The following is a 14,138-nucleotide window of genomic DNA, read 5'->3' as shown; positions in this document are numbered from 1 at the left end:
GAAGTCCATCCGTTTGAAACTTTGAGTGTATTCATCCAGGGTCTCCATCCATTGTATGCCAAGAATAACTTCCATGTCAACTAGGTCCACTATGAAGAAGTCCTCAGTTAATGTGTGATTCGCCGTTGTGATACTCAGTTGAGGAACAAGGTGCATGCAGGGTAGAAAAGTCCCTTCGGCGACCTTGACCTGAAAGCCAGCATGCACCTCCATAGGTAGACTTCTTTGTTTAACCAAGGATGAGTTTATGAAATTTAGAGTAGCTCCGCTATCCAACATCACCATAACCCTTTGTCCTTGAAGGGTACCCCGCACTCGAAAAACTGTGCACCTCAGGCTACTGGCCAAGGTAATGGCTCCTTTGCATTGTACCAAAGAAACAATGCTCTCCGTATGGTTCAAATTGATGTTGGTGTCATTGTGGGGTTGGTTATCTTCGGCCAACATTTCTTCCTGTTCGTCCTCATCATTCGACACGACCTCAATGTAATGGATCTTCCCCTTTTCGAGGCACTAATGGCTAGGCTCCCAAGGTCCCTTGCAATTGAAACACAATTTCTTTCTTTGGAGTTCCTGTCTGGTAGCTTTATCCAATGTTGGCTTCTTGGGCGAAGGTTTGTCCCTCAGAAACATCGGCAGTTTAAGATGTGAGTAACTTCGACAGGATGATGCCGATGATGATGCCATACTCCGTGCTTTATTGATTGCTTCCGACAGGGTGGCAAGATTGAACCCCTTTACCCAACCTTTCAGAGGTTCTATCAGTCCATTCATGAAGAGCACTACCCGTCTTCTTTCAGAAATTTCTGTGACCAAAATAGAGAGTCTGAAATTTTGCAATGAACTAATCAATCAATCTAGTCTGTCTTAGTTGTGCCAAATCTTTGAAATTGAGCTTTGGATCTTTACCATCAAATCGTTCTATCAATCTCTCCATGAATTCCGCATAAGTATTTATTTGATCATGCCCTAATGTGATGGTGCCATGGTGCCACCATTCGTGCGCAACTCCTTCCAAGTGCAGCGCAACAAATTTGGTTGCTTCTTTTGGCATAGGATTTATTTGGAAGTAGGTATCGGCTTTCATTACCCACGCTTGCGCAAATATGGAACCAGATCCATCAAATGGGGACAGATTTACCTTACTCAACTTTCTTCTAAGATCATTGTTAAAATATCCTCTATTTCTACCTCCTGAATATCTCATTCTCAGATCCGCGTAATCTTTGTAGGATATATCTTCTTCAAGGTTTGCATTTGTCCAGTCTTCTCTCATCTCTTCAAAGGTTGGTTGTCTCCCTCCGTGTTGTGCCTCCATCCATGGTGGAAAAGTCAGCATGGAAGGTCGTGATCGTGTTGGCTAAGGGTTTGATTTACCCGACATCAAGTCCGCACTGTGACCATTTTGTTCCCTGCCAACTTCTTGAGAGTTTCTTCCATGAGTCGCTGCATATCAGTGATCGATGCCTGATTCCTGGCAAGTTCCCTCAGTAGTGCCACAAGTTCGGCAGCGGTCGGTTCCCGTTCATCAACCATTCAATCAACGAAATGTGTCCTTCTTCTCTTCTGGCTATAAACTCTTATTCATTGTCCACAAGCTGGCAAGATTGAAGTGCTTTGATGCTACTGTAGTGTTCCAATTCCGGGGAAGATCAAATTTTCTTTGTTTCCAAGTAATTGGAAGGTGTGGTTGGGTGAGGAACTAAAGACTGTACATTGCAAGTAGTCTAGCCATACGGTGTCTGGAAAGCTGGTCGTACGGTATCCAAAGTATGCCAGGTAGTTGTACGGCTAAAGCCATATGGTGGTAGCAGGGGAAGGAGGTTGTATGGAGAAGATGAATGTACAGGTCAAATGAAAGGTGGCGTACAGTGTGAAGTATGCCGTAGGTGTGAATTGGAGGATTTCCTAAGGGTCGTATGGTGGGAAAACAAAGCAAATATAACACTCGAATTTGTAAGCCGTACGATGAGGGATAGTTTGGCGTGTGGGAGGAACCAAGATGGCCATACAGGGGAGGGTTGGTGAAAGGCGTGTGTTGGAGTGGAGGCCGTACAAGCAAGTTAAAGGGCTGTACGGGAATGCCTTGATATTGCACAGAAAGTGTTTGAGCCACAATGAAATGCAACACGTTCAGACAGAATACAACAATAGAAAACTCGAATATGAATAATCCCTTCAATAGATGCCAAAGATGATGCTCCGATTTGCCAGATTTGAGTAAATTAATACATGCAACAATGGAATAGGGTAAGAGTTGAATTCCCTCCAAAACCACACGAGCCAAATAGGGAAGGTCTTTCACTTCCAAAATGGCGGACAATCTGGAACTCCAACAGGAATTTGTAGTACAGAGAAATTAATCCAAAAGCATGCCTACAGACTTCTTACAAGCCGTGCTTAAATACCTATTGGGAAACCCTTCCGAGGGTGTACAAAGATAGCCGACAGTGACACAAACTTTAAAGACAAAAAAAAAAAGGGTCCGAGACACATTAAATCAATTAGCCCATTACAAAAGTTTAATTTATTATTTATTTTAGAACAGGAACATTACATCATAGGCCATCCCTTGGTGTCATTTTGTATCCAACTTTAGTTGATGTTGTTGTTATTCCCTCTCTCTCTATGTTGGTGTTTCAAAATCCTCCAACTAATGCATTATTCTTTGTCTTCTAGGAGGTCTTTGCTGCCCCAAATGTGGACGATTGCTCTTGTGAAAAAAGCACTTTCTGGCTCCTCATTTTCATGTTGTAATGGCTTCCTTGGTGGGATGACCCATAACTTTGCAAATGTTGCATAATGCTTTTCTAGGATAGAAACCCTTTGTGTGGCTGTTCTCCTTGCAATCCGTACACCATGACTCTCCTTCATCACTTATGTTTGCACTCCCCTTAATTGTTTTAACTCCCTCACAATTCTTTCCATATTTTTCTGGAGAGCGTGTACCTTCTTATTTGATTCCTCGTTGCTTCTTCTCTACTTTGATGATTCGTCACTCCCAAATGATGACTTGCCCCTCTTCTTCTTCGAGGTTTTATCTTTACTTTGAAGGTCCATGCTTCTGTCGTAGGTGTCAACGTATGATGCGGGAAGTACTATCTTCATTTTCTTCCTAAGTGAGGGCTTGAGTCCCTCAACGAACCATCTCTTATTTAATTTGTTGGTAGGTTGGTTGTCTATCTTCCCTAGTAGTACTTTAATCCTCCGATTGTAAGCTTGCACCATTTCCATTTTCCCTTGCTTCATACTATAGATCTCCAATACTATTTTGTTGTCATCTTGAAGCAATTCTTTCCTTAGGTTATCCCAGGTATTTGTTTTTGCTTTGTCCATATTGGATTACCAATCAATGACGACTCTGTGCAAGGTTGCTGGAAACTATTGGACCCATTTGTCCTTGTCCATATCTCCATTTTTTGACCAAATTGTTTTGTAGGTACAACAGTGTGTTACAGGATCCTCCTTCTCGTCATGAGTAAATTTTGGTAGGTTTTGCTTCTTTGACACCATTCTTCTATTTATGTTACTTTCGGTTGGTTGTGCTCTTGAATTGGATGGGTTGGAGCTTGACCGATAGTACTAACTACCTTGCCCTAGTGTCCCTCCGATACTCCTTGCTGCATTGGTATCCTCGACGTTCTTGTCTTTGGTCTCTTCCTCTTTGTTCCTTTAGGCTTCCCTCACCTTTGTGTGTGGTGTGCGGTTAAATTCCTAAAGCAGTTTCATGTCTCTTCTATCAAGTCTTCCCCACCATACTCCTGGCAGTATTCCTCCCTACCATACTCCTAGTGGTATTCCTGCTGCCATACTCCAAGCAGTATTCTTCCCTATCATATTCCTAGTGGTATTCTTCCCCATCATACCATTCTACTTCGGCTTTCTTGCCTACTAGGACACCAACTTGTTTTCCTTCCACCAATCCTTCTTCTGGTAGCCCTTTGGCAGGTCTCCTTAGTTATTTCCTTCATTCTGCTTGTTGTAGTATTAAGGTCCTCTGAATAGCCTCATAATCGTTTATATACTCTTTTCTATTTTTATCTTTGCTTAGCAAGTTGGGCATTAATTCTTTCTCTTATGCATGAAATGTAATAGAATATGATGTATAAAAGAACACGCAATGCTTTGTATTAATTCATCAATTTTTTTACAATATATGTCAATAATATGATATAATTGTATCAACAACTTCAATACTCTCTTTTATTTCTATTTCTTTTGGGAAGGTAAAATTATTGTGTTGCCTCTATCAGGTTTCGTCCCATTCCTCCTCTTCCCTTCAGCTATTCCTTTGGCATTTGTTCTCTTCATTGGCTTGAAGAATTTGTTGCCAATTTTTTTTGTGGTAGTCTCCTCATGATAGTTCTAGAGGGCAAGGAATGTTTGTGCCAACAATTGAAGGAGATGCCACATTAACTGGTCCACTGTAGGACTCACTACGAGGGCACTCCACATGGGACTTTCTAGCACCTCTTCATGTGCAACTTCCCTCTTGATGTGAGTTCCAATTGATGCCTGCAACAATGTGACGAAGTTTGATGTTAATGCTCGTTCACCTTCAAAACATTTTGGGTATTCCTCCTTGTGCTCTTAGCTGCTACATGCAACATAGTCTATTGGTTGGCCCATGATTTTCCATTCGCCATCAACACTCTGCCACTTCCCGAGTTTGTATCGGCAATAGTGCCAGATGTTTCCCGCTTTGGGTAAGGTGTTCATAAATACACAATATAGATAGCAAGGAGTGAAACAGAACATAATACAATGTAATATCAGAGAATTGGCAACTTCTTCATTAAGGCCAGATAATCTTACAAGTATTTAGACTCCACAAGACACTATTACTCCAACACAATGATGATGATTTGTTCCATCGGAGAGAGTACAGATATAGACCTGAGGGAGTGTGAATTGAACCGTCACAACCATAATTGCCTACCCCTTAGTTAAACTAACAAACATAACAACACTTAACATCATTATTATTATTTGCTAACAATAGGTGCCAAACTCAAGTGCCGATCAGAACCGAAAACACACATTACCTTGACTGATATAAAGCCCATAGAGACTGCTGTGCAATGCACTTATTTCACATGGTGGAAAATGAACACCTTCAATATGACTGACATAAAACTTCTTATTTATTTCAAGCAACGAGTCTAAAAAGATTCCTGTAAAAGAAATTCCAGCTGCCTCCAAGATAGAGTTTTTGTTTTCGAAACAAAGAAACTGAGAGCCATCTTTTCAAAATCCATTTAAGAATGAAGTCCTTAAACATATTTTACAAACCTTTCAATTCCACCATACAAATCTGACAAGTGGTGCTTCACTTACCAAGTGAACATCACTAGGCGTTAATAAACCTAACTGCTTGCCACGACAAGAGGAGACTATTCGGATACACTCAAACAACTGTCATCAATAATATAATAAAGATGTTTCATATTGGCTCTGGTACAAATGTCACATCTTGACAAAAAAACGTTATAATTTACCATGTTTTCTTTTCAAATTATTTGGATCAAGGAAAAAACTTTTGTCAACATGGGGGATCTCACTTCACATCCTTATTGCTTGCCAAAGTGAGATTAACCCCTTGAAGCCCATTAACGGGCCTGATATGCTTTCTTCTATGAAGAAGTTATAGTTTACTACTAAATTAACATTAGAATAATATAATGGATCAGTATTATCTTTTACCCCTTTAAGACATTTTCTTTTTGAGAAGAAAACAATTCTAACAATAAATATTTAGAAGAAACATCTATAAAGAGCAGGTTAAATAAATTATGACTTGTATATGATTGTGTGTGAACAATCTATTATTTTCTTTAATTGTACAAGATTGTTTTATTAACAATGTTGGATGATGATTAATTTGTCAAATAAATAGTAGTGAGAAAAATGACATTTTTATGATATTGATTTAAGCGAATTGCCATGCTTCAGGGATTTGAGATTCAATAATTTGAATGGATTGATTCCAAAGACCTTAGAAAATATGCCAAATAAGCAGCCAAAGATAGAATATTTGTAAGTATTATCAAATTCTAGATCCATTATATTTGTATCATGAATTAAAATTATTTTGAATTATGGAAAAATGTATCTTGTTATTTATTTCAACATACATATCAGTGGAGTCACAATAGGCATTGCCTAATTGACCAAACGACTATTATAATATGGATTCAGCAATTTGACTAGATCCATGCCAAATACGTTCGTAATTATATAAAAAAGATTAAATGTTTGTAAGAATATAAGTTCATTAAATTGTGATATGTTATTATTCTGTGACATATGCCAGAAACCTTTTCTAATTTTGTTAATTTATTGTAGATAATATACAAGCATCAACACTGGAATAATAAAAATTAAAATATTCTATCTGAATTATTTATAAAGTAGAAGCTACTAAGTTCTAATCATGCAATATCAAGTTTCTTATAAAATGAATTCTCCTATCAAATCATTTTTATGAGCTTCTTGGTTAATCAGCCATAACAAAAAAAACCGAGATTGTATATATGCTTTTCCATAAAAAAAGATTAAATGTTTGTAAGAACATAAGTTCATTAAATTGTGATATGTTATTATTCTGTGACATATGCCAGAAGCCTTTTCTAATTTTTTTAATTTATTGTAGATAATATACAAGCATCGACATCTGAATAATAAAAATTAAAATATTTTATCTGAATTATTTAATATTTATAGAGTAGAAGCTAGTAAGTTCTAATCATGCAATATCAAGTTTCTTATAAAATGAATTCTCCTATCAAATCATTTTTTATGAACTTCTTGGTTAATCAGCCATAACAATAAAAAAACCGAGATTGTATATATGCTTTTCCTTGCACTTTATATAAAATATATACCTTTTTATATTTTATGATAAACAACGAATAAATAAGACCTTATTACAATAAAATAACTACAAACTAAAAATATAGAATTTTGTTATTTTTATCAGTGCTAGCACTTTTCCTCTTCTTAAACACCTTATATTCTCCTTGTTTCTATTCATTCAAGAGTTTAAGGAATAATATATACATATCGATAGGCCTTTTGAATGAAGTAAAAATGGAATATATCAAAAGGTATCATGAGTGAAATTTCATTATGCTATGATTAAACTTAAATTGAGATAGAGGTAGTGCCTGCTTAGACAACTGGTATATAGTTTCCATCAATCAAGGATTGATGAAGTTGTGGCAGCACTTACAGTAAAGGATGACATGTTTGATTATTAGCTAGTTAGGCAAAAGATATATTATTTTAAGTAAATTTCACATATAGTCAAACGTAATATCCTATTGTAATATCTCTAATGGAATATTGACTAAATTTCCATTTTTCCTTGCTAAGAATTTTGTCAAACAATTTGATTCAAATAAACAGTTTGCTTGAATATATGATTCACAACAGCAGTGATAATTATTATCTCATTTCTTACTAAAAACTGTATAGATCTCAATAAACGCTCATGATATATTTTCTCAGCATTTATATTATTGAATATGTATTCTATGCATGGTGGCTCCGAGAAACACAAGCGCAAAGGATGATATTTTACATATTGATCTTTTATTAAAGCGAACTTAGAACATCATTGTTAATGTTTGCAGGAGTTTGATATTTTTCTTGGATGTATAGCATAAGGTGGTAAATCATATTCATTCTGAAATTGGGCATATGCTTTGGGAGTTTTAATAATTACCTTGTTGTAATGTGCCCACTTTGAAGTCCTCTTGCAGGGTTGGTAATATTTTTAATGGTTTATGTTAGCTAGTTCAGAGGGGGTTTCTGATGTTACCAGTGAGCTCAGAGTGCGTATTTGAGTTGAACAGTTTCTGAAGTGATCTTGGACAACTTGTCTGAGACTTACTATTTGTAGAAAGTTACACTTTATAAGTGTGAGTTTTGACATTGTTTGTTGAGTTGGGAGTCTAGGTCAACTTAGAATTTTTAGTAGTTACTATTTATACCAAAGCAATGAGAATCGGAATTGTATCGGAATCAGCACGGCCGAATCGGAAAATTTGAAAAAACCCTTTAAATGTAGAGATTTTAACAATTTAAGACTTATTTCACGCACCCTTTATTGACTATAACTTAAACACACTATAACATCATCAAATAGAAGTTAAAACTTAACATACATAAACATGAAACATAAAATCCCTCACATACGTAACTATGTTATCATTATGTACTAAAATGTAAATTGTAGGCTAGCTGAAGTAAATAAAAATCAATTGATCATAATGATTCAAATCATAGAATGTATGTAAGATGACATCATGAAGATCTATAAGACATCAAATCATAAATGTATGTAGAAATCTAAGATTCATGAAAGTTTGAAACGTATGTCTATCAATGATTCAGTATCACTATCAATATCTATACAGTGTAAACAAAATATAAAAACGAGGCTCCAGCTATAGCCTCATCATCCTCATCATCATCCTCTAGCTCTGCTGCAGCCTCAACCTCAGCCTCTGAGTATCCAGTGTGCCTATGAGAAAGGCGTCTAAGGTAGGTCCTAGAGGACTGCCGAGCCATGTCCTCTGCATGGGCAATGGGCTCATGAACAACATCACTAGGGCCTGTGTCTGTGAGTGCACGTGTGCGTCTACCAATGCTTGAACATGCTCTAGCTGCCTCCTCTGCCCTGGCCACAGCCTCAGCCTCTACATCCACCTGGTCAACCCACGCGTGGTCTTCCTCAGTGAAGATTGGTTCCACAGTCTCTGTGATCCACTCTGATTCTGGATTAATCTCCTCCAGAATGATCGGAGAGGAGTCAGCACCCAAAATCTGTTTGATCTTAAGACGAAGGTTGTAATGAACGCAGACAAGATCATTCAACTTCTGCACTGTCAACCTATTTCTTCTCTTCAAGTGGATGTGCTTGAACATGGACCAACTGCACTCACATCCAGAAGTGCTACTTGGCTGACTCAGAATATGGATGGCAATTTTTTGAAGGTTTGGGGTTGTGGCCCCAAACATTTGCCACCATCTATCTGAAATAAGGGAAAACAAAAACAATTAGTCTCATTTACAAATTACAACTCTAAAATTAATGCATTATATAATCAACTTTAAGTTTAGAATCTAGATTCATGAACATTGATTATATTATTTAATTTTTACCTGGTTGTAGTGTTGTCTGAGCATTTATGGCCATCTTGCCAGAGAAAAGTGGCCCCTCTTTATTGTTGAATTGGTCTAGCTCAACAATCATAGCAGCGCTATCTTCATCGCTACTCAACCTCTGAATCACTGTGTATAAGCAAGTGAGAACCTCCGCATCCGCCTTGAACTTGGGACGGAAAGGAAATGCCGAATTCAGATAGTAAGCTACTACATGGATGGGTCGATAGAGCTGATTCTGCCATCTCCTATCGATGATGTCCCAAATAGGGCCATACTGCTCCTGCACTCCTGCATATTGGGCTTCGATGGCCTCCTTGGCTCTATCCATGCCCTCATAAATGTAGCCCATAGAGGGCTTCTCCCCATTAGCAGTTCGTAGCAAAGCTACAAGGGGCTCAGTGACCTACATATAAAGTAAAACAAAAAATTTGAGTCAAAACTTAAATATAAAATAATATAACTTAAAGTAAAAGTAAAATACTAAATGTTAAATTGCAATAAATTTACCTTAAGGATTTCTCTAGCGGGTTTCCAAAAACCATCCTCATCAAATATGTAATCCGCTACATCTATCCCTATAGTGGTCATAGCATAGGAAGAGGAAATCCACTCCCGCTCAACAAACATACTCCTCAATTCATCCCTTGATGTCAACAAGGACTGCAGGGTGATGAAATTCGAGGCAAACCTCGTGATACCTGGGCGAGCTAACTCCTTGCCTCCTATGTACTTCCTCATTGAGCTAAGGAAAAATGAATGATTATAAATGAACTTGCATATGTTTTTTGCCCTTTCCACATGACTTGACAAACTCAAGTTTGCCAATTTCCTCCAACATGAGGTCAATGCAGTGTGCCGCACAAGAGGACCAAAATATGGTGGGGTGCCTCTCCATCAAAAGTTTACCTACAACAATTTTAAGTCAATTAGAAATTCAAATTTCAAAATTCAAATAAATTTATTTTCAAAACTTGAAAAGTTAAAAGTTTACCTGCAACAACATAACTTGCTGCATTATCCGTCACCACCTGGATCACATTTTGTTCCCCCACCTTTGCTATGACTTCCTCAATAGCCTCACATAAGTATGTGGCATTTTTCACATGTGCGGAAGCATCAATGGATTTGATGAACATGGTATATCCTAGAAGTAACAAAACAACGAATTATAATATTAAATGGATCATCAACAAATTAGCATTCAACAAATCAAAATTTACAATTATGTATGTAAGAAAGTAGAATGATCAATCACCTCTACAGGATACAAGAAAATTGAGGAGTGTTCTATTCCTCCTATCTGTCCAAGCATCAGTCATGATGGTGCAACCCTTTGCAATCCACTCCTTTTGGTTCTCCTCGAGCTCAACCCTCATGTCCTCTACCATCTCATCCAAGAGGTATCTGCTCAACTCAACCTCAGTTGGGGCTTTAAACCCCGGTCCACAAATAGCAACTGCATCTATCATGTTCTGCCAATAAGGAGCCCTGTCACAAATAAAAATTTATATGTCAAAGACTCAAATTATAAAACAAGTAGATATAATTAAGGTTTTACTTTTACTTTTAATTTTATCTTTAAAGGAGAGATTGATGGCTTGCGTGCGGATTGGGTCGCGAGCTAGGGCACCCATGCCCTAGCTTTGTTTCGTTTGCTTCTTCTGGTTGCTGCGTAGGTGGGTGTTTGGAGGATTGTAGGGCGCTGTTGTGGGCGGCTCTTCTTGCTGAGACGAGGTCTGGGTCGTGCTGCAAGGGAAGAGAATTCTTGCTGAGCGTGGGGACAGTCTTCTACGTCCTTGCTGTTCTCTGCTGTGCGTGGGCAGTGGACAGGGCCGTTTGGGATTTGTTTTCCCACGCCTCTGTTCCGTTTGCTGTTGTGAAGGGCGGAGGAGTGTTAGGGTAGCGCTGAAGTTGGGTGGAGTTGGTTTAAGGGTGGAGGGTTTATCCTTCCTAGCCTTGGCTTATACTAATGGCGGATGTTAGGGGAGAAACACCGATGTTGAGGCCTCAAATGGATTTTAGGGCGGCTTTAGGCTCTAGGTTTTCAAATCAAGGGATGAAAACCTTTGATAACAATCTATTCACTCCGAACACTGCGAATGTTGATTTGGGATTATCTAATGTTTCGAGGATCACGAAGACCAATGGTTGTCTTGAGAGGTGCAAGGAGAGGCCAAAATTGATGGTCCTAGTTGAAATGATTGCAGATGATGTTGAATATTTCTCACACCATTCCATTTATTGTAAGTTCTTAGGGATGAGGGTGTCCTTGCAATTCTTGGAGGTTTGGGCTCGGAGGTCTTGGGAGCCGGAAGGGGAAATGGAAATAGTGTTGCTAGTGAACAGTTATTTCATGGTTACTTTCAACTGTATTGCCGATCGTAATAGGGTGTTTGAGGGGGGCCCCTATTTCCACAATAAGGTCGGGTTGTTTATCAAGCCGTGGCATGCCAACTTCAACCCTGCAGAGGAACTGCCTAATTGTGTCCCAGTATGGGTTCGCCTACCGAGGTTGCCGATTGAATGTTGTCGGGAGGATGTGCTACATCTTTTGGCCTCCGTACTTGGAAAACCTGTAGGGACTTCTTCGCAGACCTTGGGTAAAAAGGTAATGTCTTTTGCTCGCATTTGTGTTGAAATTGATCTTAGTAGACCCTTACCAGATGCAATAGAGATGTGTGCGGGTCTTATTCTTGGGTGCAGCAATTGGATTATGAAACTCTTCCATTTCGCTGTTGCCTTTGTCGAGAATATGGTCACTTGCAGCGAAGATGCCCAAGGAATCTTCCTCAGGAATCCCATTCGTCACAGCCTGAGATCAAGCCTCCTGAGGTAGATAAAGGGAAGTGCATTGCTTCTGCGGAGGCAAGGGCTTCAGATGGCTTCGTTCCGGTCAGGGCTCGGAATAGGAACAGGGGTCAGAAGAGGTCCTTTAAAGAAAGGCAGGATGATACCTTTAACAGGTTTGAGGTTTTGGATGAGCTTAGCCAATAGGAAGTGAAGCCGGGTTTGATCAATTTGGATCAAGGGCTTGTGGACTTAGCTCAAGATGATCTTATTATTGAGTCTTCTATGGATCATCTAGGGGAGGAGTGTCGGCAATTGGATGTTGATCAGCAAAAGGGGACTTCTGAGATGCAAGATCCCCTGGCTATTGTCTCCACTGCAGGTATGGACTCTTTGGCTCCTAGACAACACATTGGTTCATGTTCAGCGGCGAAGAATAAGCCTCCTCCCAAGCTTGGTATTTTGCAGAAAGATATTAAGAAGGGTGGGACAAAAAAATTTGGTAAACTTGGCAGAAAAAAGGATGTGGAAAAGATTAAATTGGCTGGCGAAAATTTGGTGGAGTTGGGGGCAGTTAAGCCCCTGGATGCTATTTTTTCAAGCCCCTTGAAATGATTGTTTTGTCATGGAACGTGAGGGGCTTGAATAGTGGCCCTAGACAAAAAGCTGTTCTTGAGTTAGTTAGAAGACAAGGTCCTGATGTTCTATTCCTGCAAGAAACCAAGTTATCTGTGGAGAGTATGCAAGGTCTAAAATATAGGGTGTGGAGAAGTGGGGAGTGCCAATGCATTGGTGCCCATGGTGCTTCCGGAGGTTTGGCTTGCTTATGGAATCCTAGAAAAATCCAGCCCCTTTGGTGGATTTCCCCCAAATCCTCTTTATCCATGGTTGCTACTGGCCTAGAGACAGGTGAGGTCATTTTATTCTCCAATATCTATGCGCCTATCGATATCCAGGGTAAGCATGCTTTGTGGTCCCACATCAGGCTGGTTCATAGTATGCTGCCCTTTCATCCTTGGATTATGGCTGGAGATTTCAATGCTATTTGTGAGTTGGCTGAGAAGCGGGGTGGTATTGGTAGATTGGAGCCTTCTGCACTGCTACTTCAAGCCAATATCAAGTCCTTGAATCTTGTGGATATTAAACCAAATAATGGACAGTTTACCTAGAACAACCGACGGAGTGGTGAGTTTTGTATTGCAGAAAGGTTAGATCGGTTCTTGGTTTCTTGTTATTGGATTGGTGGGATGTGGTCATCTTTCTCTGAGATTTTGGATTGGAGGGGATCTGACCATTGGCCTATCAAACTTACTTTGGAATCGTCTCGGGTGCTGCGGAAGCCTTCCTTTAGGTTCCAACTTACGTGGCTTTGGGACTCATCTTTGCATGATTTGGTCTCTGATTGGTGGAAGAAAGGTAGACCAGCCTACGGCACTTCAATGTATATTTTTGCCAAGCTGCTTCAGCATGTTAAATTTGAGCTCAAACGATGGAATCGTTTGCACTTTGAGAATTTATTTCATGAAAAGGCAGGAGCTCAGGCAGATTTGGATGGTATCACTAGAAGGATAAGAGAGGAAGAGATAACTGATGTATTGCTTCAGGACGAGGTTCGGGCTATGGAATTGCTCGAAGAATGGGAACTGCGTGAAGAAATGTACTGGAAGCAGAAGGCACGAATTGAGTGGCTCCAGGAAGGGGACAAAAATATAGCTTTTTTCTTCAACTCTGTGAAAGCCAGGAGACATGGTAACTCCATCATGGGATTGGTGAATGATAGGGGAGAGCTTCTTTCTTCCTCTCTTGAAATGTTTGGGGAGGCAATCCAGTACTTTGAAGCCCTCTTTAGAGAGGATTCGCATGGAGGGTCTCCCGAAGAAGCACAAGTTCTTTCATGCATCCCTGCTCTTGTGACCGAGGATATGAATCAGCAGCTCATGAAGGATATCTCACTTGAAGAGCTTGAAGGGGTTGTTTTTAACATGAAGAGAGGGAAGGCACCTGGTCCAGATGGATTCCCTATAGAGTTTTTCCAAGAGTTCTAGGATATCATCAAATTTGATCTATTGGCTGTGGTTCACGAATCTCAACATAATAAGCAGATGTTAAAGGCTCTAAATGCTACTTTCCTTGCTCTTATTCCCAAGCAAGAGGGCGCTGATAGGATGAGTCAGTTCCGA

General features: G+C 39.4%; 1 protein-coding gene across 4 annotated transcripts in view; it reads left to right on the top strand.

The window, feature by feature from the left end:
- Positions 1 to 14,138, top strand: part of LOC149571915 (putative LRR receptor-like serine/threonine-protein kinase At1g53440) — a 262,162-nt gene that overhangs the window by 66,536 nt on the left and 181,488 nt on the right. For all 4 annotated transcript variants that reach the window (XR_016359885.1, XM_089813318.1, XM_089813317.1 and 1 more), the window contains one exon: positions 5,953 to 6,036. Coding sequence is in view for 3 of the 4 variants with exons in the window: in XM_089813318.1 (XP_089669444.1) it covers positions 5,953 to 6,036 (84 nt within the window). In the remaining variant the exon portion in view is untranslated. The remainder of the gene's footprint in view (positions 1 to 5,952; positions 6,037 to 14,138) is intronic.

This window comes from Cupressus sempervirens, chromosome 2 (genome assembly GCF_028749045.1).
Source record: "Cupressus sempervirens isolate cs-2001-9-10 chromosome 2, ASM2874904v1, whole genome shotgun sequence".
NCBI lineage: Eukaryota > Viridiplantae > Streptophyta > Pinopsida > Cupressales > Cupressaceae > Cupressus > Cupressus sempervirens.
Note: the sequence above shows the minus strand (reverse complement) of the source record. Positions and strands in the feature narration are given on the sequence as shown.